Source organism: Astatotilapia calliptera, chromosome 6 (genome assembly GCF_964374335.1).
Source record: "Astatotilapia calliptera chromosome 6, fAstCal68.1, whole genome shotgun sequence".
NCBI classification, from domain to species: Eukaryota; Metazoa; Chordata; class Actinopteri; order Cichliformes; family Cichlidae; genus Astatotilapia; species Astatotilapia calliptera.
In genome coordinates this window covers 17,299,049-17,326,352 of record NC_137427.1, presented here as the reverse complement: position 1 = coordinate 17,326,352, position 27,304 = coordinate 17,299,049, and the positions used below count along the sequence as shown (strand labels likewise).

The window sequence follows — 27,304 nt, the reverse complement described above, 5'->3', positions numbered from 1 at the left end:
CAGAATCACAAGTGGCTGTGCCAGGGGCAAAGACAAGACAGTCTTGAGATGGAGACAGACTAAGCGGATGCTGAGCTGCTGCTTGCACATTACTGCTTAATTGCTTGGAACTAAAGGCACTGTTATGAGGATGTTTATGCTTATGCCTGCAACAGCAAATCTTTCCAGTCATTTTTTTTTCTTTTTTGCTACACTGTGGGGTCTTATAGTCACCACACAGACAAAAACTAAACGACCCAGCGATGGCAATTGCAAAAAATTCAGCCTATAGTGCAGAATAAGAATCCAACCCATCAGCCTTGGGCCAAACTTTTAGTGACAAACTTAAAAGAGACACTTTGGTTTCTTTAATCTTAATGCATAGGCTCCAGTTGGCCTACTAGCCCAGATAACCAGACAACCACACACACCACTGTAAAAATTGCAGATAGCCAGCACCTGTCCCCTACGTGACAGGCTTGGATATTAAGCTTTCTTTGTTTGTAAATACATCCGCTTCTACTGACAAGGAGAACCCAGTTCAGAGTGGCAGGCGTGGATTGAATCCTTAACCCTTTGCAGGGAGCGTGAAAGAGATTTTTAAGCATCTTTTCTTTTTTCTTTTTTTCGTTCTTCTCCCCCCCCAACCGGATACAAAGGAGGAAGACACGTTGGCATGCTGTTGTGGTTAAATATTAGCCTAAGCTGCATGCAGGTACAATTCGCATCAAGTAATCTGATAGGCATTTGGGAGTGAGGCTGCTGGGACCAACCTGTTTAGTTATCAAATCCTAAAGCGTGCCAGCGACAAATTGATAGGGCGTAATCTCATGCCATGCTGTGCTGCAAAGCGGCTAATGAAGCAGAAATCTACAAGTCTTGTTTTCTTCACTTCAGGGATTATCAACAAAATATCTTTAATAAACAGGACAGTGTAAAGTGACGGGACCCTGAGCAACAACGCCGTGCTGCGAACTATGCCCAAATCGCTTTTCGTGGTTAATGAAAGCGAAAAAAACAAAGACATTTAACTTACCGCCACGTCCACCTTTATGTCAGCTGAAAAAGCCGCTCCATATGCTGTACAACGTATCCATGCTCAAGTGTGGTGATAATAGACTGTGCTGTGCAGGGAAACGCCCCCCTCCCCGCTATTCCTTTTCTCCACTGTGCGCTCCTCACCCTGCATGTGGGGAATCACATAACCACTCCTTGTTTTTTCCATTCTCTCCGAGGGAGGGATGGAGCGATGGAGCCTATGCAGCAGCATCACTATCCCATGCCATGCAACTCATCTGCAACCTCTCACCTCTCTTTTCCCCCACCTCTGATTCTTATCCCCTCCTCCTCTTCTCTTTCTTTCTTTCTTTCTTGTCCATGCCTCCATAAAACCACGCCGACAAGGACCAATGCCCCCCGCCCATAGTGCAGCGGTCCCCAAGTCCAGGGCCATAATGGACCACTGGCAGGCCCTAGAGAAAGAAAATAGAAATATTGGCTTTACACATCGAATGCAACACTGGTTGATTAATTCGCCCGCTGGCTGTAGCACACGGTGCCTTTTTGTTGTTGTTGTTGTTGTTGTTTTTAATTTTCCTATGCAAAAAATATTATATGTGGGCGGCTTTCACACGAAATCTGTATTTATCACAGGTGTCACGTTTTGTAGTTCATTGTTCGTGGATTCGTGATGCTTTGAGCCCGCAGCAGTCTGACTAATATTCTAAATAATGTGAGTGAACAAACCTGGAAAACACAATGCAATCTGGAGCAACAGCCAGGTTTTAATCTTTCACGATATTGCTTCAACCCCATGGTCATTTTAGATTTTAGTTTGTGCTGTTATTGACTTAAAGGTCTGGGCTGTTGCAGTGCGTTACATTTGGCATTACATATACTTACCGTTGGCTCAGTTTGTTTTAAAATCTCATTTAGCTGCGTCTCTTTGGAGGGGAAACCGAATGTAGTACTTATTTGCCCACTTAAAAGAGGGTTCTGTTGTTTGTCATTGTTGTTGATGTTGATTTAATGGGACCATTTTAAAATTTACAGCCAGCAACACATTTTATGTTCACTCTGTGTTTCATTATTCTTCATCAAATAACACTCCTTTTGGGGGAGAACTGAGGATATCTGTAGTTGTGGAAGTGATATCTTTCCTCAGTCTTGCTCAACAGTTCAAGGCTTTTAGAATGCTGTATTTTTATTGCACAATGGGCCAGATGTTTTATATAGGTGACAGATATGATATGCAGCCAGCCCAGTTTTGCACCTGGACGCTCGTACTGTGTGCACAAGGTTTCTTGGCTTTACCTTGCTTAAATAAGAAAGGCCTACACTGGAAAAGATTTTGTCGTGATTGCAGCATACGTTAGTCCAAAACACACGTATCCTGTGCAGCATTGGCGCTGCCTTCACAGAAGTTTGAGTCATCCATGCCGTGCTAGGTGGTCCCCTTGGTCTTTGGGCTGCAGGGTGTGGCATCCACCGTTTCTCAAAAAGAATTTTAGCTTTTGATTCGTTACCTGATAGTACAACTTTTCTGCCCATCTAAAGTGAGCTTGGGAGTGGCATTTCTGGCTCTTGTTCATATTTGTTTTATCTTTGCGTGACAGAGATTTAACTTTCATTCATGGATGCAGAGACCAACTGTGTTCACTGACAGCGATTTTCGGATGTGTCGCTGAGCCCACTTTTCAGCGGTTTTCAGTAGAATCCTCACTGCAACCCAAACGGATAAAAGATTTCGACCACTTAGTGTAGATTTACAGATTTCTCACTACAGAGAATGAATCTGGATTCTCAGAGTGTTTTAATGACAATGTATACCACAGACTACATATTCTTCCAATTATCGTGTGTGTATTTATAGTTGCACTTGATTAAGGGCGTTTGCTGCAGAGTCTCAAAAAGATTTCTACTGTATATTCCCCCGGTGGAGTGTCTGTGTTCCTTTTAACAATCTTTCTCTTATATATTCAGCGGATGGTCTTCCTTATTAGACATGCTGGATAGGATTGGTGGTAAAGACATTTTTGCTCATCTCCTCATTTGGTGGTGTGTAAAAGGGCTGACCGCTCAAAACCATTAGAGTGTGTGCATGTGTATGATTGCCAAGTGCTCAGTAATGGCCGACACACGAGATAGTCTGTATACACCCTTTTCTAGTAACTTTTGTGTATGATTTGTTTTTTAATCCATTTCTTTCTTTGTGCCTTACTGTCTCTGATTTGGTCAGAGGCATCAGTAACAATAGCAGAAAGGCAGCAAACATGTAAATTTAATGTTTGAGAGCCCAGAAGGCTGATGCTGTAAGGCACTGGAGCCTCCAGGGCCATAAAATAAATGAAAGCATATTTCTTCAAATCAGCAGCCATAGCGTCTCTGTAGCTCTCTCCTTTCTCTTTTGGACACACACACATATATATATACACACACACACACACAAACGTGTATATATGTGCACTCACACTCGCAGTGTTAATGGCTTCATAATTGTCAGAGGCAGACCACTGAGGATAATCAGGAGACTGCAGCAAGGCAACAACCACTATTTGGAATTTACTATGACAGATAGTGCCTTTTTATTACTCAGAGGCCTCTGGTTTGTTTTGGGATGCGATAAACCACACTCATTTGACTACCCCCCCCCCCCCCCCCCCCCCCCGATACTTCTCTTTCTCTTTCTCTCTCTCATCCTCAGTCTCTGCTTCTTTTTCTCTGTCTCTCTCTCAAACACACATGCATAGCGGTTCAGTCCCAGACAGCGTGTGACTCAGGGATCAAGGCCATTACTACCAAACACTTAGTCAGGGAGTAAAGTTCAGCTTATCACAGGAAGTCACAGACACGCACACACACAAAGGCGCACACAGACAAGCATGAACGTACTCAAGGAAACGCACACATAGAAGCGCAGTCAGTCATACATGACCCTTTAATACATAAATTGAATGCCTATGAGCAGTTTGGTCTCGGGTGAGAGCCAGATATGTTTTACATTTTTCATTTTTTTCCTCAGAAGGTTTAATGGTGTAATTACATTTGCACTTCTTTAAAACTGTCTCACTCACGATGAACAGGTAAAAAAAAAAATCCAGATCAAAATCCATGCATCAGGTCCAGATATTTAGCTGAAGCCTCAGCACAATACAACGCAATAGCTCTGCACCAAATTCTACTTTTACAACCCTTCCTCATTTTCATTTTTTTTTATAGTTGATTGCTCTGCTATATAACTGAGTGGATGGTCATGGCATTCTGATAAATTGCATCACTACATTTATAAAAATGCTAATTTTCTTTTGTCCTTTTGTGTGTGTATGTGCTGAAAGTAGTAGGCTATATGTAGAAGAGCTGCTGTCCTAGCCAGTATTAGATTTCACACATGTATTTTGATGTTAATGTAACATCAGTCTGCTCTCCCAGCCTGGCTAGCTCATTCTTTCTAACTCCACCTCAGATTTGTTCCATTTTCAAGCTTGTTGTCTTCAGATCCAAGTGCTTTGAGGCAATTTATAAAACTTCACACGGCTCCCTCTGGAACCACAAAAGGCTTTATACTACTTTTTTTTTTAGTTTTTTACACTTGTAGTACTCCTCCCCAAGACATTTAATAACATTTTGATGTTTAAAATCAGTGGAATCCTTTCTCTTTCACACAGGTATCTTAACAGATATGTGTGCTTCTCGTGTTCGCGTGTTTACGTCTTGTGCATTATGTTCTGTCATAACCGCTGATCTATCTCTGACTGCACTTAAAGTGATATTAACACATTCTAATCACCCAAATCAAGTTCATCATTCATCTCAGATGGCCTATATCAGCTCTAGTGGCTTGACATGTTACAAAATATCCATCCTGTTTTCTCAGTGTCTAGCTTTGAGAGAGAATTACTCATGTCCAAAACACTAATTTAACGGTCACAAGTCATTAGAATAGCACACGTAAATTATTAAATTGAGTGGTTTTGCACTCTGAGGCAGAACTTCAAGATGTAAGTGATTCATACTCTAATTGGAGTGGATGTGTGCTTTTGCTCAGTAGCCAGTTCGTACGATTGGGAATGGGGATGCTGGCAATCAGGATGTAGAAAATGTGTGTGTGTCTGTTAGTGTGTGTATGCGTGTGTCAGTGTTAACAAGAGAGACAAATAGGAACAGAGAGAGAAGCAGGTGCATCACTAATGGCTTTTTAAAAAGGTTACAGCGTAGCGCTCTTCTTTTCTAATGGGGCTCTGGCTGTGCTTGAGAAGCAATTTCCGGAAAAGATAATGTTGTCGAGAGAGTGCAGAGAGTTCTCTGTTTGCGTGTGTGTGTGCGTGCGTGCGTGCGTGCATGTGTGTATTTGTGTTGCTATTAACAAGACTGACAAACACAAACTCAAAGGAACACAAAGAGGGGCGGGAAGAGATTGGGGCAATTGAGAGAGAAAAGAGAGGGAGAGAAATTGCCTTTGTCTTTATTGCAAAGTAATTGTGCCATATTGCATTGCATTTATTAGTTGACGAATAATGCCTGCTCCCGGGCCAGCAGAGGTCTCAAGCCACAATAAATAAATAAATAAAATTTTCTCTTTTAGCATATTTTTACATTCATAATGTGGGGTTTGATTTCATAAACATTAAAGCTGGTGAGTCCTGAAAGCTCCTCTCTTGCGCTTCCCTTTCCCAGTAACCATGGTAAACAGTGCCACCCTGTGTCCACAGTTATCTGCTTCAACGTTTTGAGCCACGTTTCTGCAGATTCACAAGGAATAAAGCTGCAATCCCGAAATGCTGCAGATTTTAATAGTATATTGATAAAGACAGATTTAGACAAATGTACTTCCAAGTGCGCGTTAGATAATTAAATGCAAGTGCATATGTAAATACATTTCATGTGTTGATTGGTACATCTTAAACAAGAAGTTCAATTAAGACCACTAAGGGGCAGTACTTTCCCATTACTGCCTGCATGCTTTACAACAAACCCTGTAGTGTTTACACTGTGAAATTGACAAAATTAGTAAGAGTCGGCTTTTCAGAATATGATGTTGATGAGAATTTTATTATTTTATATTTATTTATTATTTTCCTAAAAAGGAAATGAGTGAAGCAATCACAGATGCAGACTAATTGTGGTTGTTGTGGTATCTCCAGGAACACTTCACATAAGAGAAACCCTTTTTGTGAAGTGTAGTGAGAATCTAAGATCACAGTTTGAGTCAAGCCCTAATTTCTAATATAAAGTCTTTTTGTGTCGAAATAGCAAAACGGTGTGCTGTACAATACACTGAGTACTTGTAGTATGTATTGTGCAGATGTGTGAAACTGGATCATGACTCCAGAACCTGAGCACAGACAGATCTTTCCCACAGATCATCGCATGTCATGACATACAGCAGCAGGAAAAATGGAAATTGAATTCCATCTAGTGGCGTGCTGGGTCACAGTCACACTGTCCCGGCTAGAATTCTTGTAATCAGTCACGCCGGTGTTTCATTTAAAATGTCTAACACCAATCAGCTGCAATGTTAAAATCACCAGCCTTATATTCTGTCCGTCTAGTTCTGACTCTAGACACCTCTAGCAGTGCCCTGTGGTTGGATAACCACTGTGGATCTGGTTCATTTCAGTCAGAGACATTATAATAGAGAGACATGGCACTCATATTCAAATCTATGGCACAATTACACAATGGCAAAAATGGTGATATTAGTATAATTTCCAGGGGGAAAAAAGGAGTTTTTAGAAATTCTTTTAGGGGCAAAGTCAGCACACCACTGCAGCTGTTTTTATTGAATTTGTCCCATGATGGGTTGAGATGATTTGGACATGTAAAGAGGAGGGATAGTAGATTCATTTATTTCAGCCTGTACTACTTGATTATTCCAGCATCGCCCATCATAACATACACTGGCATCAAAAGACTTTCCTTGTAGACCTTCACTGTCTTAAAATAGTTTAAAAAATATTATTGCTGGTTTTTAAATCGCTGCATAGTCGGTTTGTGGATGCGCTCTGCATCCATAAACTGCTGACTCCATATAATATTGCCTGAGATCTTCCAACATGACCTTTATAAGTAATGCCAAAGACTTGTCAGGACACTAAAGATGATCAAGCCCGTGCACTCTCAGCAGCACGACTGTGTAATTCCCTGCACGAAGAACTCTGTGAGATAAGTGTGATTTATTTGTATTGTTTTGCTTCTTTAAACCATGTGTACTTGTTTTCAATTGTTTCCACTGAATTTGAAATTGCTTTAAGTTCCAGTGAAGTTATTTTTGCATTTTTCAAATTTGTACATTCTTATTCTTTAGCACTTTGTAGGTTTACTTTGTTCTCTAAAAATCCAAAAAAGTCAAAGCAAAATAAAGGGTGCTGTCAGGGAAGAGGAAAAGAGGAAGACCACAGAGACGCTTCATGGATGTAGTGAAGGAGGAGATTGATTTTTCTGGTCACTGTTGTCAAGATTAACAGAAACCATTTGTCCATTTTCTTCAGCTATCTAATTCAGGGTCACAGGGAGGCTAAAATAGGGCAAGTAAAGGGTACACCTGGGACAGGTGATTCAGCGCTAACACAGAGAGAGACCTATGGCTGGTTTAGTATTGCTAATAAACCTAACCCTGTGTATGTCATTAGACTGTGGGTGGAATTACACAGAAAAGCCTCAGCCGCCTGTGGATTTGAACCCAGGACTCAGGGGTGGCTGTAGCTGGGGGTAGTTGGGTTTGGCTAGAATGGGTCATCTACTAATTGGTGGTTGGTTGGTGGTTTGATCCAGACTGCATGCAGAATTCTTGTAATGGGGCAAGATACTAACCCCAAGTTGCTCTTTGACACAGAGTATGAATGTATGTTAAAGTTATATAAAAAGCACCAAAGCATAGTGAATATTTGTGTGAATGGCAAGTTATATAAAGTGCTTTGAGTGCTCAGCCAGAGTAGTAAAGTGCTATATAAGAACCGGTCCATTTACCATTCTTGCTAGCTGCCCAACTGAAACAAATTGTCCAAAAACCGTCACTTGCATGTGCAGCATGCACCACTACTGAATGTCCGGTATTTCAAATAAGACCATGCAACAAAAAAAGAGTAACACATAAAATCCATATCCTCATTAACGGTAGCAAACAAAGTGAAAATTAGAAAATGTAATTCACCAAGCGGTGTGTTATAATTGTGATTTATTTTGGTAAATAAATACAAAACAGTGACATTTCAACATGAAAATAACATTATTTAGACAGTTATGGTATTCTCTATCTCTTCAGTTATTTACAAAGTTTCACCGTAGGTAATCACAGAGCTATAATGAGCACCTGCTATAACAGGCATTGTTAAGAAGCCTTGGCAGGGGTCCTTCGAAGGCCTGCAGTTACACACATGTACAAGTGTGTAATTATAGCAGCTACTTTTGACAGTTTAACTTAAGAAAACAGATTGCCAAATTAACAGTTATGCTGCCATACAATGTGCTCATTATAAACATACACACAAATATGCACACGCACGCACACACACGCTTAATAAAACCTTAACAACGTCTTCTTTATATAACCCAGTGTGTAGAGTAGTATACCCTCCCTGGAGTGTCCTTTTGAACTGAGCAGAAGCAAGCAAGTTGTGAGCCAAACACCCCAATTTTATGCTTTTAGATTTCACACACTTCTCCGCTGTGCTACATTCCTGCTTTAGATCAGGCTACTACTCATGTTCATACAAGACAGCTTCAGGTAGCTTCACATTTTTCACACAATAAAACATAATGTGGTATATACTGTGTAAAAAAAAAACCTATATTCTGTACAAAAGTATACACAGCTCAGAGGGCTTACCTCTGTCTTACACACTGGTCTGTGCCATCACTGTTAGAGAATCGGTGAGAGGAAACACTGATGGAGCTAGGAACAACTAGACAGGACAGATGCATGAACTGCAGCAAACTGATGTCATAACCACTCTTATTACAGACTAGTTTTGGAAACACCAGCTGATATAAATGTAGGAAACATCATACAGGTGTCCAGTATTTAGATGAATGTACTCTGGAATAAAAGACGATGCATGGAAGTGTTAAAAAAGGGGACGAGGGAAACAGACAAAAGGGATTTTGTTTTTACAGACTTTCACATTGGAACAGGCAGTATGTCAAATCACAGAGCTCTCCATAATGTTTCACAGGATGGAGATTAATCCTACAGTACATTTAGAACACACACCTGAATAGAAAGGAATAAGGATATTTGGAAAGTTGGTGAAAATCAAATGCTGTTCACTTCGAGGATGAATTAAATGATGCCACAAAACACGTGGCATCACGAGCACAGCTGTGGTGTGTATAAATCTCTCTTCTATCACGTCACACAATATAAAATAAAAGAAAATAGGATACAACACAGTTTCGTGAACACTGAGTCGGTTCATCTGTGCTATAATTTACAAAAGTGCTTTCTCTTTGACAGCATCTCTTATTGACTTTGAGGACAAAAGAAAATGTTAATACTCTCGATGGTACGTGTATTCTTATTATAAAGGTCTTTGTTCTTATTCCTGTCCTCTGCTTGTTTCTATTTAATCATCCTGAGTGTTACAAAATGGTCTTGAGGGCAATTCACTTGTGCCCGGGATTTTCTTCGATCCCCAAACCCTCAGCGCTGCTGAGTTGTTTTTTTAATTGTTTTTGTTGTTGTTGTTGTTGTTGTTGTTTTTAAAATATCAAGTCATCACCAGCCAACAGTCTTTATAGTCTTTGTGGAAAAACTGGACAAGAAAGCAGGAAACAGTATTGCTTTAACAGCTCTGGCTTTGGCGAGTCATGAAATGGGTCTTTTTCACCCAAAGGAGAAGGTAGGCCACCGTGGATGACAAACAGGACAGTGCAAGGTAAGGAGGGCAGGTCTCTGTCTCCGTCTGGTCCTTAGCAGATGGCGAATTTTGGCCAGGCTCGCCGTGTGTGATTTTTGCTGGTTTGTCTCATGTGACGGGTGGACCTTCAGACCTGGGTGGATTTGACTCGCCTGAGAGGCTTTCGTCCTTCAGGGTGGGCGTGGCAGGGCGGGGGGCACTCAGTGGGCAGGTCTAGACTGCGCTGGTGAGGCAACGTCGTGAGGGGAGGAGCACATCGGGAGGGGCGGGGGACGGGATTGGCTGATGGTCATGTGATCTCAGAATACGGTAGCCCTGGAGCCTAATGGGAGGACACAGGAAAGGGAGGGGAAGACGAGAGAGAAAATTCATATCAGAACACATTGTAAAATATTTGGGAAGTTCAATTTGAGCGAAAAGGGCAAATGAACTTGACTAGACTGAGATAATAACAGTTAAAAAAAAATGCCCAGTGATGATGTCTAGACAAGAGAATGGACACACAAAGCTGGGATATCAGACAGAGATCAGAGCATCTGGTACACATTAAGACATAATGAGTCAAACAAGACAGGAAGATCATTCCATAAAAGATCCATAAAATCTGACCCCTCAAATCAGCTGACTTTTTTTTAGTATATAAAAACAAAGCCTTACAAAGTTGCTCCTTCATACTGATGTATGAAAATTTTCTCTAATAGGTTGTCTTGTTGCACATATGCTTTATGAAAATATCAATTCCACAGGTCTCTGGGTGCGTGTTGTTTTGTCACTATGGTTTTTGTATATTCACGTCAAATTGCAATCCAACCTTTGCACATACAATCACTGGCAGTCACTGGTACATCTGTTCAATTGTTTAATAATGCAAATATTTAATCACATAGCAATAATTGGGTCCATTTAGATCCATGTACACATGGTCACGCTGACATCCTGAAGTATAGTCAGACTGCTTCGAGGTAATAGAAAGTAAAGAGTAACTTTAATAACCATTAATCACATCCAAGCTATGCAGAAGAGCATATCTGAACACATGTTAAACCTCAAAGCAGATCAGCCACAGCAGCAGAAGATCACCTGGTGTGTGCAACTCCTATAAATTGCACAGGAAACAGAAGATTGGAAAAATGCTGCCCAGTCTTATCAGTCTTGATTCCTGCTGCGACATTCAGACGGAATCAGAATAAAATATCAACAACATGAAAGCACTGATCCATCCTGCCTTTGATCAACAGTTCAGACTGCTGGTGTAATGGTTTGGGGAGTATTTTCTTGGCAGTCTTTGGCTCCCTTAGAACCAATTGAGCATTGTTTCACTACCACAGCCTGCCTGAGTATTGTTGCTGACCACGTCTATTCCTTTGTGAGCCGAGCAGCTATGTTCTGATGGGTTGAACATGACAATGACATCACCGTACTCCAATGGTCTCCATAGTTACCAGATCTCAATCCAATAAAGCACCTTAGGGATGTGGGGAATGGGAGATTCAGGATGTGGATGTGCAGCCAAGTAAAAATCTGCAGCAACTGTGTTTCCAGCACTTTGTTGAATCTATGCGATGAAGCATTAAGGCTATTCTGAAGGAAATGGATGTTCAATTTAAAAAAAATGGTTAGTTGTTAGTAATGATTAGTAAAGGATTTCAACACAAAGGAATCAGAGCTGGAAAATGAACCTGGCATCAAAACAAAAGACCTTTTATATTCTACTTGTTGTGACCAGCCACCTCGATCACTTGTGGATATGACCCTTAAAAGTAAATGCTTTTTTTTCTGTTCTTCTACATTACAGACTACATCCCATGATATTGACGCTCAAAGCTGGTTATAGAAATAAGAGAAAACATGCATAGCAATAGATAAGATCTGGGTTTAGACTGTAGCACTCAAAGTGGGTGTAAAATTGATCTGAAGCTCAAAAAAAGATCACAAACACTGGAAAATATGTAATATGATGGCCTGTAATATGTCAAGTTTTTTTTTCTATAATGTTAAAAATTTATATAGTTTTTCTAAAGACACTACAGCTGATTCTGAGGAGGTCAGGTTGGATGTACTCACTGATTTGTCATGGAATGAAAATGCCCAAACATTTCGATAAAAAAACAAGTACATGCACATTTAAAACATTGTTTTGATTGCTTTGGTACATTTCGTTTCCCCCACCCCTTACCTGGAGGCCACTTAACTTTTCAAGTGGACTCTCCACGCGGGGCAGGCTGAGAAGAGGCAGCCCAACGGGGGGCTCTGAGCGCTGAGGAGGTGGAGGAGTCGACGCTGCTATCTGGGTTGGCCTGAAATTGTTGATCACACATGACACCTGGTAGAGAGCAGACAAAAAAGGTGTAAAGGGAAAAGGAAGGGAGAAATTCTCTCTACTCCACTATAGAGATGGATGATTTTCTGCTGCATGAAATGCTGAAGTGTGCATGGAAACAGATAGTGAAGTGGGAGAGACTGAGATAAAAGAAAGAGGGATAGGCAATGAATTTTGCGGGGAGGCATGGAAAGAAATTTATATTCTTAGGGACACACACCAGAAATGACTTTGATCTTTGAAGTTAATACTGATACTTTGGGTCAAGAGGTCCAACACTAAATGACATTATTTGAATTATCAATATAAAAGACTCTGTTTAGTCCACGCTTTTTTTTCTTTTACAGTCATGTATGGAAGTGCATCCTTTTTGTAGCCTTAATCATCAGTAAATCCTCCCACCATCATTCCTGTAACCGTATTTTACCACATTTCTCCCTTCAACATGTCCCACACACAGAAAATGGAGTGGAACAGATCACAGTTTGAGTTTTTATGATGGTGAAGGCTCAGAAAGTACGACATCCACAAAAACAGCATGTAAACTCGAGAATGACAAGAAAATGAAACTAAAATGCAAACAGACAAAGGACAGTGACATACGAAAAGCACGCTGGTTATGTTATTCATTTATTTTTGCAACGGTTGTTCTCTGTAACTGTAAAATGGAAATACAATAAATGTGAATTAAAATTCTACCTTTAAATCACACATTTAAATACAAGAATACAAATATTAACAGAACATTCAGTCAGTTTAGTCAGAGAAGATTGTGATGTCCATTGACAGTAATTTATATTTGACAGCAAGGCCTGATGGCTACAGAACAGAGCAGGCACGATGGCAACAGACGTGGCATTGATTAAGTCAGGCACAGAATGAAAATAAGGAGGGTGGAGGATGTAGGCGGGTTGCTGAGCAGCTTGCAGAGATAGAAGCAGCTGTAGGCAGCTTATAGCAACTGACAGCATATAAGGTGACTGTGTTCCTATCTGGAGGTGTATAAATAGGCTATGATCTATCGCCTCTTTCACCCTACTTTCTTTTACTACCCCTCTCAGTGTTTCCTCCCTCCCTTTCTCCTTCTTACCAGAAAGGCAGCAATGGCACCACCCGTTACGAATCCAGCCAGAACATCGTTCCAGTGGTTCCTGTGTTCAGTCACCCTCACCACCCCAACCAGCACAGCCAGAGACAGCAGCACCAAGCATAATGTGGGCTTCATCAGGCGGGTCCCTTTTGTCCTGAACACCAGAGTCACATACATCTGGAAAGTAGTAATATACTGAATTAGGTACATTTTTAAAATGCTATGTTATCTTAACAAAGCAAAGAGTTGAACAATGTGTTGAAAGCTCAAGCAGCAAGCTGAGATAATGCAAAATATTCTAGACACTGACTAGCTTAATAGTTCAAACAGCTTGAGTAAACCACAAGAGGCCGCACTCTGCAGGGATTTTTGAACAGCTGAGTGGTTTATCCGCAGGGAAAGCAGCATAATAAAACCACCGCAGCTGGTTTAAAGGTTCTAAAATGACAGGAGCAAGTTAATGTAATTCCAGAGAAAAGAGGCAGAAGGGTGTGCGTTCTTTTTGTCCAACTTAGTTAAGTGAACGTTTTTTACTTTATAATCTCTTACATGAACATATTTTAATTCTGAATATTCAAAACTTTGAAAGTCAGGTATAAAACTTGCCAGTTTGCAGAGGGATTGTTTTAAGAAAAGATGATTTTCGGTTTGCTATGCTCTATAAAATATATAATATTAATATAAAGACTGTGTTCAAGCTGTTTATTTCAGTATGTTCGTAAAATGTAGATTTATCTAGGGATAATCGGGAATTTTACTTCTGTTTTTTATTTGTGCACATACCTTAAAATGTGGTTGAAAGAACTACCAGGCTTAACCTTATATTTGTCATAACTGATGTAAAGTGGTAGCATTGGCTAGTGTTTGAATCCCGACACATATGATTCTGTACCCCAGGATCTCCAACGTGGAGATGGAAATGGACGGCTGCCTCGTGTTTGAGGAGCAAGTGACTCTGGGATGGTGTATAGAGCCACATGGCCATGACGAAAAGGAAGATGCACACAAATGCCAATTTAAATACAGTTTATTTTAAAGAAGAAAAGAACTTTAACTAACTATAATGGATGTAGTCAGTACAATCAGCGGTGTAAGTTAGAGCATGGGTAAAGAAATGGTTCATGCAGTGTTGTTTAGTGTAAAAATCCAAACCACAGAGCCACCCAGCAACTGAGCTCAGAGGCATTTCATAGAACGCTGGTGTGCTCAAAACATCACTTCTAGATGCAGTAAATCAGAAAACTGGAGTTCTGCAGCATGTGAACCTTTCATTCTTTTCAGTGTCACTGATGGGAAACAAGCCACACCAGCCCTCCAGTGCCTGTGGTTAAGACCAGCCACACAAACAGGTTGAAAGGAAGGAAGGGTGGAGGTGGTTGTCACGGGATGAAGATCAGTTCATAGAGGTACATAGGGCCAAGACTGTGGAGGGACTTGTAGAAGATCTCATATTTATATCAGTGCACTCTATTGGGAGCCAGTGTAGGCGGAGAGTAGGGTTGATGTGCTGCCAGGATTTAGTGTGTGTCAGATCCAAGCAGCTGAAAAATACTTAACAGTGGAAAAAATAACCATGTTTTCAACCTGGTACAAAAACCTGTTTGGACATCTATACATATACAAATATATGGGGGTAGTCTATTCTATTATTAGTTTTTTAAATTACAGACTGTTGAATTACAGGTGGCTGAGGGCTCCAGCTGCGTGCTAGTGTTTACGTCAGCTATCTGAAACCAGCCATGTTTTCATTTCACTTCCTTTTGAAGCATTTTTACTGTAATTATTTGACAGATATGTATGATTAATTGCACAGCCAGTCCAAGTAACCTATACTCCAAATTTGATGAGTAAAATTATAGTATTTCATTTATATTTCTTCTGGCACAAATTGGGAGGTGTATGTGTCTGTGCAATTCACCTGTACAGTCTGTGGATGCACCTTGCTTGCCAAGCTCAGCAGCTGATAACTCAGCTCTCAGCATTAGCTAGACTTGAATAATAGTAAAAATGTTAAACAATATAAACAATATTAGTCTACTTTAAGCCACTTATCAGAAACTTTTCTGGTGCTTTGTTGTGTGTTACAGCTCTTCTAAAGACTCTTCATAAAGTAAAACCAGATCATCAGTCATCTCATCCAGTGCATCTCCCTTCACCCAGACTCAAAAAAGAAAGTCTCCTACCACCGTGTAGATGGCTGAGTAGAAGCTGAGCGCTGCATCTTTGGAGGGGAAGGATTTGCGGGCGGACACCACCAGATACGGGTTTCCTGTGCAGGCTCGGTGCTCTGCGATGTACTGCAGTGGAGACTGGCAGCCCAGAGCTGTGTAGTTTGGCTTACAGGCAGATAGGAAATGAGGCGTCTGGTTTCCTGTCACCACCTGACCGGCATTGGCAAAGATGGTGGTGGTAAAGAGGCCGAAAGAGTACACACCTGAGCGAAAGACAGACAGAGTGAAAGTGAGGGAGTGTGTACAAGAAAACAAGCACTCTCCTGGGATTTCAGCTGTTATTGTTGATTTTATGTGTTTTGCACCAAATGTGTAAGGACAAGAAAGACATTGTGGACAAAACAAGACACCCCCCATAATCTTTAGTGACAATATTGTAGTTAGTTAAATGGTCTGATTGTTCAAATCTGTATTTTCTTTGATTGTGGTAAAATAATGTGTGCCCCAGTCTCCAAAAATGACATAGTGCAGGAAGCGTAGTTATTCCTCCGTTACACCACAAGAGGGAGTATCCCCTAAAATGAGCAGCTCTAGCGGGAGTAAAGAAGCCAGCCACTACCCATAAGGCAGTGCGCGTATAAGCGTTATGTGAGACTGCAAAAGTGTGGAACGCTGTGCTATGTCCATGTATATATTTGCAGGTAAGCAGATACAAGATGGTAAATAACTTAAAATGTATCTACAGATGAGTCCACGGGGTTGCAGAGAATGTGGGAAAGTTGGCCGTTAATCCCCACTATGTGTCATTAGTATATAAGTTATTGGTAGCGATGTGAATTAGCCGTGATGCTAACGATTAGCAGCTAGATCTAATTCATTAGTTTGTGCGGAAACCTCGTGGCACTTTTGTGGATTTATACCTGTACCGGGCTGTAATCACAGCAGATATAGACTGGTGGATCACACTATCTTTTGTTTATGTTTATTTCATTGTTCCACTGTAAGAAATATTAGTGGTTTGAGTTTAAACACTACCCATAAGGCAGTGCGCCTATAAGCGTTATGTGAGACTGCAAAAGTGTGGAACGCTGTGCTATGTCCATGTATATATTTGCAGATGCAGTAAAGGCGAACTCACAAAGCCACACTGGTTTCAATTCATTTTAATTCAAGTGTGCAACAAATGACTAGACAGAAGCAGTCTTTGCTTTTATGCTTCAGAACCTCAGTCTGTCATACAGATGTGGTGAAAAAGATCACAGAGCATCAACAGAATGGGACATAAAAATAAGGCTAACGAAAATGCGTCCACAGGAGACTCATGTTAAGGACAAGGGCTTTTTGTGTTTAGTCTACATACTGTAAGATAGAGATGTAGTGGTGTGAGCCTTAATGAGGCTGCACCCCAGAGAAGAGAGGATTTATTAGTTAAAGCAGAAGAAGCTCTGATCTTTAAGACTGTGACTGACCCAGAAAACGTACGATCCTACGGAGGAGAGGGTTGAAGTAACAGCAGTCAGCCGTCACTATGGTCTTCTCCTGAGCGCCTTCTGTCTTCACAAAAAAACTGGTCACCTCCCCGATAAGAATCTGGGACACACACACACACACACACACACACACACACACACACACACACACACACACACACACACACACACACACACACACACACCAAGAGAGAGAGACCACAAACATTTTTGTCAAACAGAAAGCTTAAACTGTGCGCTTAAGTATTGATCAGCCTCGATGAATATTCTGTCAGTTAAACATGGTGCAAAGCCAAAATTATTCATGACTGTTTCTCCCACAGCCTTGATTAAAATTTCCCCTCATCATTTGGCTGATTTTATGCTGCTAGTAAATCCCGACACCAACACCTCCCATTCCTTGTCATCAGCGAAAGTTTGTTTGCCAGCGTCTATCCGGTTTTTCCGCTCAGATTTTACTGCAACTCCATAAAATCATGGATGAACTGGTTATGTCACACAAGTTAACAAGCTCGGTCTGAAAGATAAGATCAATCAAACCCATTTTATATGACTTTCTTGAAATGCTTAAAATCTATGAGCAAACGCTTTAGCTCACACTGATCGCACCCTATCACCCATCACTGTATATATCAGTATTTTTACATTCCAAAACTCATTTGAAGAGCGCACACCCAGAGCATCTGGCAGCTGTTTGAAAAGCACTTTTAAGTCAAAGCAGCAGGACCTTGATCTCTTTTGACAGGAGAATAAATTGACTAAACACTATAATACACACTCCAGGACACCATTAAACTCTGCACACTGAACCTGTCTTATCAGGGGACCTCCGCTGACAGAAGCATGGGTATATGTAGGTTGCCTGCTCATACAATATGCGTGGCCCAGGGCCAAAAGCGTGGGACGATGCTAATGCACTAAAGCTCATTGCCCTTAGTGTGGCAGATGAAGGCTGGGGTTTGTGTTACGGAGTAAGAATTACCAATAGAGGACTCGGTGTGACATGTAGTAGCGTGTGTGCCACCATAAATTATCTGTTTGCAGCATAATGTCACCTGAGTGCTGCAAAGCTATGCAGCAGGGGTGTGCAGGTTGAGAGTGTTGCTCCTGCATCCCTGCGATCACCTTCAAAGTTTAGCATGAAAATGAAGACGACCTACTACAGAGTTCTAACTATTTATCGAGATTAATTCAGCAAAAAGTGTAAATTCATTTTGCCTGAAGAGAGTTCTAGTCCCAGGAATTTTTCTTCTTAGTGGAAATTTTTCCCTTTCAAAGCAGTCCTAATGTTTGCCATCCCGTCCCTCTGAGCTATCGAGGAAATCCATTTAATGATAGTATATTGTATAGTGCTAAGTGCAAGTGATCCTGGATCTACATCAGAAGAGCTGGCGTGTGACTGAATAATAGATGAATAATAGATAAGGAATTAAAAAAATCTTTTAAAACAAGTATCGTAAGATAAATCTGTCTCAGGATGGACGATAAAGTTTTGATTTTTCAGAACTGAGTACTGGTACTGATGCTAGAGTGAGTGACAGGTGTGGGTAGGTAGAGCTATGTGTCAGAATGGAGCTGCTGTCAGTTACTGACCTTATGTGCACATCATTTCTGTGGACGTGATGGCTGTATGACACATTTATTCAGTATTTATTTATTTATAAAGTTTTGTTATGTATGTAAGTGTGTTACGGTCATTCTTTGGGTCCGGATTTTCTCTAGCTGCTCTTGTGCACTGACTTGACATGTATGCGTGCACATGGCAGATTTCACCCTGTTGTGTTGCTTTCAGGCAGAGACTTGTACTCATTCATCCTATCCTGCGATGTCTCCTGCAGAGATTTAGGTGACACCCACCTGTCTCATAGTGCAAGCTTCTTGTCATTTTACTGAGGCAGAGATGTTGACTTGATATATAAAACTCTTTTTTTCCACATGAAGAAATACAATATAACAGGTAAAGCAGTTACATGTAAATTTCAGCCTGATGCCCAAACTTAAAAAGCTCTATCAAGCCTCTGTTGGTGGTCGTAAAACTTGGATCACAGTGAGTTTCACTGAGAAAGCAACACTACAAAGGAAAGGCTTTCTTGTATTTGGTTTAAAACATATGGTCAGAATCCACAGAGGCCGTGGCAGAGCTTTAGAGAGGAGGAAATGAAAGCAGTCTTTCTTTGATTCTCTGAACTGAACTTGGGCGTTGCTATAAAACTGAAAGAGAGCATCTGTCTGACAGGAACATGTGTAGTGAGGTAATTATTTAGGTTGCAAGGCAATACAAAGATTTAAGCCATCACAAGGAACTACCTTTGTAGTGTTTCTACAGTAGGATCATGATAAAACTCTTCTAATGTATTCCTGTGACTTGGCTGTGTGAAGTGAGTGTGGGGAGAATATGTAGAAGACCGGAGGAGACAGCACCACTGATGATAGATACAGTAGCTAGCAGCCAACAAGGCAGGAGGCAAAGAGACTTGCAAATGGTGCTGGCAAATAATCATTGTGAAGCTGAGATTACAGATTAAAGAGGTCTATAACAACATAATTAAAACTATCAAGAGGCTCAATCTACAATTCTCAAATTAGTTTTAGCAGCTTTCTTTCTAGTGTGGAGTGCAAAAAAGATTTTCTTTTGTTTGCTTTTGTTTTTATAACAAATCAAGGAAGCATGCCACATGTGTGGTTTACGAGTGCTCTGGCTGCCACTAGCACGACCACAAAAAGGAAGACATCTCTGCAGGGCAGCAGGATGTGTAAGCAGCGTCACACAGACCTTATAAAGAACAGCATGCGCTAATTGGGTGCAGCGCGTTATTTGGCCATTTTTAAACTTCAGCAAAACCCACAGAAGACAGCTGCATCCCTATTTGTACATATTACACACACACTGTGTCTCGAATCTCATAATTCCATACTTATGCTCACACCATTAAGTGCCTACGCGCATTTGCGCTGACAATTATATGGCTACATTAAGTACTCTATGAGAACGCAAATGGTGGAGTGGTGCAGTATACATTTCTAATCTTTAATGGTTGCCATCTTGACAATGTTGCAAAAACTTTCAGCGTGTAGAAGCAGGACACAGCAGCTGTTACGGCCATCAACTTATCTCCATGACCAAAAAACTTATTTTATTTAAATGGAGAGAGAAAGAGCGTAAAAAAGAAAAAAAAAAACAAGGTGAAATGGGTTTGGGCCAGAGAAACAATGGGGTCTTGGACCCAGAAACTCCTGCCCTGAAGAAAGAAAACGAAACTAACAAGTACAGCTGCAGAAAAACAGACTTCCAGGACCGCCATCCCAGCCATCAATCATGCCATGAGAAAGAAAGAAGAGATAAGTAAGGGAGAGGAACAGAAAAGAGAAAAAGTGGATAGAGGAAACAAATACAAAGGAAAGAGCATGTAACACTGAGCTAACTGTAAAAAACAACAGTGAAGGTGGTTGTGCTGGCTCACAGAACATCACATGTGTTGTGCACATTCAGACCTCCAGAAACCTGTTCTAAAAGGTGTGTTTGTGACATTCAGTAATAAGCTGGTAAACCTAAGGGATGGATGTTTTTTTTTTAATATATAAATAAGGACAAGTAGTTACAATTAAAGATCAAATCAAATCACGGTGCTATCAAGTCACTGAAAGGATTAAATAAATTAGAATACCATCATCTTAATCACTAATACATCCACAATTATAGCATCTTCGTTGTCTTTAAAGGTCATCAAGCTGGAATCTAGTGTAACACAATAAATATCCATCCACGCCTCCAGCTGGCATTTTCTGTTTAGCCACTGATGTTACGCATGTTTTTTTTCTTATTCATTAATGTTAAATTGTCATCTTCATTTCAGAAGAATCCAGTTCTAACTTCACAAATGCTCACAAACTGCAGAAACTAGCACAACCATCATTTCTGGTAAGAGGACAACTAAATCTGTTCAAGACAATCCACCTCACAACTGAATACTTAGTGAAGATGCACAAACAAATATCCTAATTAAGACTATACAAATTTCCACTCAAACAACCACCTGGTTTAATTCTTTCTTATTTCTAACAGCAAATGACATTTTGTGTAATTACTGAGGGAATATTAATCGTGCACAGCTTCCTCAGACAGCATACCGAGGTTACACAAACAGTGTTACTTAATGAATACTGATTTGTCAGTATATGCCTCAGAAAATCTTTGTTACAGACCCACCTCTATATTTTTTTTAAAACATTACATAGCTTTTCAGATTGCACAGGAACAAAAACAATTCAGGAATTTATGTGTCTGCTATCTTATTTATATTCCACAGCATTGAACTCAAGTTTCTTGATGATCCCTTGAAGGCAACATCAAACTGAAGGAAAATAAAATACAGTTAGGCTGAAGGGCATGTGGGAAGACAGAGTGGAGGACACTTGTTGAAGCATGTATTTGAAGGTTTACGTTTAAATAAAATATTCATTTCTGATGTGATAGCAGTGCAATGTTCAGTGCTTTAGGAAGTGTGGTGTTTCATACAAAGCTGCAGCTACAGCTAACAACTGAATGGGCTTGTTACCCCTTCCTCTGCCATGTTTTTCCTCCCCCTAATTCTCACTGTGAGAAAATCAAGACTGCACACCAATTAGGGAAGTGGTTGCCATATCCACTCCATTATCATTAATTTTTTCCCGCTACTCCAAAGCTGTGTTCACACTGACATTCACAGGAAGGGTTCCAACTGAATTGTTATCCCCTACATGTCTCCTGCTGTCATCAGAATTATGTGGTTTCAATCCTTTTCCCCCACACCGACCTCACTAAAAGTAACTTCCTGCTGCTCCACAAAACCCCGACTTTAATCACAGTGAAACTTCTGAACGGAAATTTTAAAAAGTAGTCTTGGTTTTCCCCAGCTTTTAACAAAGAAGTCTCTTCATAGTAATCAGTAGGTAGTCCAGCTCCACCAGGACTGTACATCAATATGTGGCATTGCAAGAAGGTTTGCTACTGTTGCAGCACAGTCTCAAGAGTGTGGCAGTTTTATCAGGACACATGCTGTAACACAAGGACAGAGCACCACAGCAGACTTACCAGTGTTGGGATTTTCTGGCGAATGCTGATTGAGCTGCGAAGTGTGAGCACAGGACCCACTAAGGATGTTAGCACTTGTTAGCCACCCTCATAAAGACTATTTCTCAGAGTCTGATTAGGAACATGCACATTAGTAACCTGCTGGAAGCAATTTTGTGCCTCCTCTTCTTCCTCGCACAAAGGAGCAGAAACTGGTCCTACTACCACTCTGTCACCCCAGCTCTACTCATGTAATGGCACATCTCCTGCTAAACCACTTCCTTTTTGGTTGTCTTGTTGCTTGTCCAGTCACTTTCATTTGCACTGGGAGGAAATAAAATGGATTCACAATGGTTTATGCTTCCTAACTGAACAGACTGACATCCATGAAGTTTTGTGTAACACTGTGATGATCAAGTATTAACTTAATTTTGTTGAACAAGGTATGTTTGAAACATAGTAATATACAGTACCTTATTATCACAGCACATATATCAAAGCTACACTTATAAATACTTTATAATAAAAAGACATGGGGATTGTTTGCAGTTTGAGAGGGCTCCCCTCAGTGATACAGAGTTAATTTGTATTTGTCTCATTGTCATAGCTTTCCAACATTTCCAACGATACACAATAAAATTCCCCATATTCAGCCTGTTCAGCTACAAACAGCAGGCACACAGTTAGCAGCTATGGGCTCAGGAGAGACAGCAAGGTGTTGACTAATCAGTAAATCTGTGGTTTGATCCCCAGCTCATCCAGTATGTATTCTGTAGAGTCCCCAGGCAAGATACTGCACACGAAACTGCCTCAGATACATCCATGAGTTTGATGTTCGTGCATGTGTGCGTGATAGATAAAGTGCTTAAAGTCTGCAGAATAAAGTGCTGTGTGACTTTTTTTTTTTGGATTGCAAAAGCGTTAAAAAGGTCACTCAGTTTACATAGTCCAGCATTTAACAGAGTCACATATTTCTCTTAGTAGTTAATGGATGCTTTCAGATTAAACAGTTATAAAAGAGAATGAATAATGGAATTAATATTGCCAAGTATATTACCTCAAATGAATGCTAATGTTGTTTTTTTAATGGTAGTTGCTAGCTGTGTAAATAGGCACCTGTTGTTGGTTGTTGATAATATACTAGTACTGTGCTTTTACTGAATGAAGAGAGACCTGGCATCATGGCAGCAAAAATTCAAAAACACATGCACCACATAACAATTAAAACAAATACAATATTCTGTACCAGTATGTGAGAAATATACAATAACAGATCATTAAGAGCGACGTTAAAAACAATCACTGAAAGAGTGATGCCAGGTCTCTCTTGGAAATGAGATTTTCAAATAATAAATAAAGGATTAATAATATTATCACAGGTTTAAATGTGTGGTGTGCAACACATGTGCATGTTTTTGCTTATCCTTGCAGTCGATCACTTTCTCTCTTAGACTGTAATTCTCACTCACAAATATCTTTTTTTTACTTGTTGTATCAGTAAAAAGTCCTATTTTTTTTTTCCACAATAGGCTCTAAAAATCTGGTAGTGCCGTACCCTAATCCTTCTCCACCAATAGGATTCCTTTCCTCTTCAGCTCAGGCAAACCAGTCTTTGCTTGCTAACAAAAGATGCACTGGGTGGGTCATTGCACTGTGTTCTGAGGATGGTTTTGTCCAGGTGTGACCGGTCACCTTGCCCAGCTTTCACATTGCAAACAGGAGTTTAGAGCTCTTTCAGAACCCACACATTGCACACGACTATGTCAGCACGAATCTCTTGCTGCATAGTCAATTGAGAGAGTGAGCAAACACTAAAGATGGACATGGATGGACAAACCAACTGTCTGCCTGCTTCTCTTCCGCAGGAACACTGAAGCATTAATTCAGCAATATGCCTCCATCCCAGGCTGCTCATGCAAACGAGCAGACCGCTTATTTTGCAGCACTACTTGTTGATGTAAAGGGTGCCAGACTATGAATGTGGCCATGAAATGGACAGTCGGGCCACTTACAAATATCCTGATGGGCTCTTGCATTTGTTCTATATCAGCAATGAAAAAAAGAAAAGGCTCTTAAACCAGACAAAGCTAAACGCTGCAAGGTAGGAACATTTAGGGCGAAAAAATACACGCTACCGTAAAGCATACACACACAGACACGGATGAACATATCACTGATATTTATAACTAGTCTGTCACTTATTACATCAACCAGTGGAGCTAAGCTACAGAATGAGCGGTCTGGTGCTTTGTATGAACAGGATGGCCCATCATGGAGAAAAATCCTTGGTTGAATTGTTGCTCAGTATTCGGCAGGTGCGCCACATCGGAAATGCAACTGCAGACACAAAATTTAAAACTGCACACTATTAAAAAAATAAATAAATACAGAGAGATTTATCTGATGCTGATAGACTTACTCAACATTGTGTGCAAGGATTGGCACATACCCAATGCTTATTTACATACATACAATACCACACTCTAGATTTAACTTTTGTCACACAGAAGTATTTCCAGGCTTCCAGTGTATCAGTGATAGCAGCCAGTACTGAGTGTGTAAAATGCAATTGAACAGTTGCAATGTAAAAAAAACAGCTGAAACAAAGTTAATGTATGGAAAAGTATACTGAAAACACACAGTTTGCTGTCAGTATAAATGACATTAATACATAGAGAAAGCTTGAAAATGCTTTATAATCAAGCAGCAAGATCTTCTGTCAGCATGATTTGATTCTGACAACAACTTCATGTCAGCAGAATTTCTGTGAAACTTCAAAACTCTGCTAAAGCAGCAACAGTATATTCCTCTCGCATTTACAGCAATGCAAATTAAACCCATAGAAGATATCGCAATCGTAATCTCTGCTTTTTAGCAATAGCAAATACTCAACCACAACCACACACATATGGTCAACCAAGCCAAAAGAGAGAGAAAGAAAAAGAAGGTTGGTGCAAATATGAAAAGGGTGAAATATTATTATCCGACAAACAGATAGTAAAGCAGGTGACAAGCTTTGTGAGGAGGTTCCAGTTTAGAGGAAGGTAATGAGGTGAAACAGCATTCAGAAATACAAAGCAACTGATTCCAAGCTAATAATCTGACTCTAATGGTGCTAAGCATCGTTGGGTAATTTGAAAGTATTTGTGAGGTTCAATGAATTTGTTAAGATCAGAACAATGTGGATGGGAGCTGCCAGACTGCCAGCATGCAGCCCAAAGCAAAATATAACCTGCTTTCCATGCTTTAGGTGTCTGGTGCCATTATGTTGATTGAAAATCAATCTGATTGTTTATGGGTTGCTTTCAAAGCCATCATGAGGTCTATCTGAAAGGTATTTTTGAGGCAACACATACCATATGTATTCATGCAAAAGTGGGATATAGTATAACAAATTCCGACATGCACTGATTTGATTTGATTTAGGAGACTCCAAATGAGCAAGGCTAGGCTGTAACAGTATGAAAACACAAGTACACGAGACAGGTGTCTGAGTCCTGCCAACATTAACTTTAATTCGCACAGTCTTGGTGGACTGAAAATCCACTGAAGCAATGTGAAAATCTGACTTGGCAGTCAGTTAGTTTTGAACAGATGTTGGCTGTTTTCTGGAGGCAGTTGCTGTGTTTTTTAGGCCATATTTATTTTTTTGTAGGACTATTCAGGGAGGGATAAAAGAGTTCTCAGGTAGTGAGAGGAGATGGCAGGATACAGGCAGGCATTTGTGTGAAAAATACCTGAAGAGAGATAACGCAACAGGGTGTGGGAATGAGACGACACGGAGATAGTGGAGGGCAGAACATGGGGTAGCAGAGAGGGGCACTAAAAAGAGAAATGATGAATGAGTGTCACAAATTGCCCTCTCCTGTCACAGAGACCAAACAACCTTCTTTGTTGAGAAAATAGGCACATTTATTCATGTGTTGTGCACAAATGTGTAGGTGTCTGTGTACAGCAAAACCCGTTAGTGTGACTTTGCGAGTCAGGGAGTAGCTGTGGAGTCTTTGATGTGCAGCCCTGACAACTAGAGGTTGAAAAAGTTATAAGGACATCCAGGGAAACAGAGGTGGCACAGGAATGAGAACATGAATGTGTTCGCTCAAAGTGAGGGAACAAAATCAAGAGGCTGAGTTGATCTTAATTGGCGTTTTGGGCTCTCTGTGACCAGTTTTGGGTGTAACGTAAATGGTAAATGGTCTGTATTTGTATAGCGCTTTACTTGGTCCTAAGGACCCCAAAGCGCTTCACACTATACACAATCATCCACCCATTCACACACACATTCACACACTGGTGATGGTAAGCTACAGTGTAGCCACAGCCGCCCTGGGGCGCACTGACAGAGGCGAGGCTGCCGGACACTGGCGCCACCAGGCCCTCTGACCACCACCAGTGGGCAACTGGTGAAGTGCCTTGCCCAAGGACACAACGACCGAGACTGTCTGAGAAAATGCGGTCCGTTACTGTTTTTCAACAAACAGAAGGTTGAAGCTGTGTTCAGCTTACCGCATCTTATATACATACAATCACATGAGTGCTGCTGTTTGAGTGAGGAAGAGTAAAGTAGTTGTGGTAAGCCAGTCACATGACCACTTAAAGACAAAGCAACAAGGTGATATATACCAGCTTTCAAATTGTGTAGATAGAGTCAAAACCAGAGTCATGATACAAATGACTCTGGTTTTTCCCTCAAAGCTTAGTCGCGTTTACTGTCTAAGGACAGCGCTAGCAAGCACTCTGTGCTTATGAGAGAGAAAAAAACACAACAGGGGACGTTTTAGGAGTGACGGAGAGAGAGAGAGAGAGAGAGGGAGAGACAGCAGAAAAAGAGAGAGAGCGAGTTTTGAGATGTGAGAGATTTGTGTTTAGCGTGTTTGGAGTGTGTAGTTAATGCGTTGTCTTGTGTAGTTAGTGTGTAGTGTTGTGGATAGTTTTGTGTTGTGTGTCAGAACAATGAGGCAACTGCTGTCTCCAGGTAGAAACAGGAGTGATACGCCTGCTGCTGTCAGACCTGCAGATATCAGGCTGTGATGTTCTCCTTCATAGTGGACAGAAATGATTTTTTTGGAGTGGCACAAATAATTTGTGTGGCATCTTATTTAATGCAGAACAGCTGATTTGTTCTGTAAATAGTTTGAAATGGTTATTTAAAAAATTGAGGTAAAAGGTAAATGGATGCAAATAACTTTGTTTGCAAAACTTGTGCATAGGATTTTAAAATTGAAGATTTACATTTGCATTTAAAGTTATGAAATATGATTCACTAAACATGTTTGTGGTTGTTACAGTAAAAAAAAGAAAACTTTTTCTACTCTGATTTTACGATTTTTGTCTGATTTTATTGTGGTAA

General features: G+C 40.6%; 1 protein-coding gene and 1 long non-coding RNA gene across 6 annotated transcripts in view; one reads left to right on the top strand and one right to left on the bottom strand.

The window, feature by feature from the left end:
* Window positions 1-8,135: 8,135 nt before the first annotated feature.
* The window catches only part of plppr2b (phospholipid phosphatase related 2b), a 68,060-nt gene continuing 48,891 nt past the window's right edge, over window positions 8,136-27,304 (bottom strand). For 4 of the 5 annotated variants that reach the window (XM_080302837.1, XM_026170634.2, XM_026170628.2 and 1 more), the window contains 5 exons: window positions 16,884-17,004; window positions 15,427-15,677; window positions 13,244-13,420; window positions 12,026-12,156; window positions 8,136-10,155 (listed from right to left, as the gene is read on the bottom strand). In XM_080302837.1, the coding sequence (XP_080158963.1) occupies window positions 10,047-10,155; window positions 12,026-12,156; window positions 13,244-13,420; window positions 15,427-15,677; window positions 16,884-17,004 (789 nt within the window). In that variant the 3' untranslated portion in view covers window positions 8,136-10,046. Of the gene's footprint in view, window positions 10,156-12,009; window positions 12,157-13,243; window positions 13,421-15,426; window positions 15,678-16,883; window positions 17,005-27,304 lie in introns of all 5 variants that reach the window. The other variant, XM_026170635.2, reaches the window with a different exon arrangement.
* On the top strand, window positions 13,312-16,557 carry LOC145429430 (uncharacterized). Its single transcript, XR_013909657.1, has 3 exons — window positions 13,312-13,447; window positions 14,525-14,649; window positions 15,331-16,557. It is a non-coding gene; the product is annotated as an uncharacterized LOC145429430 (long non-coding RNA).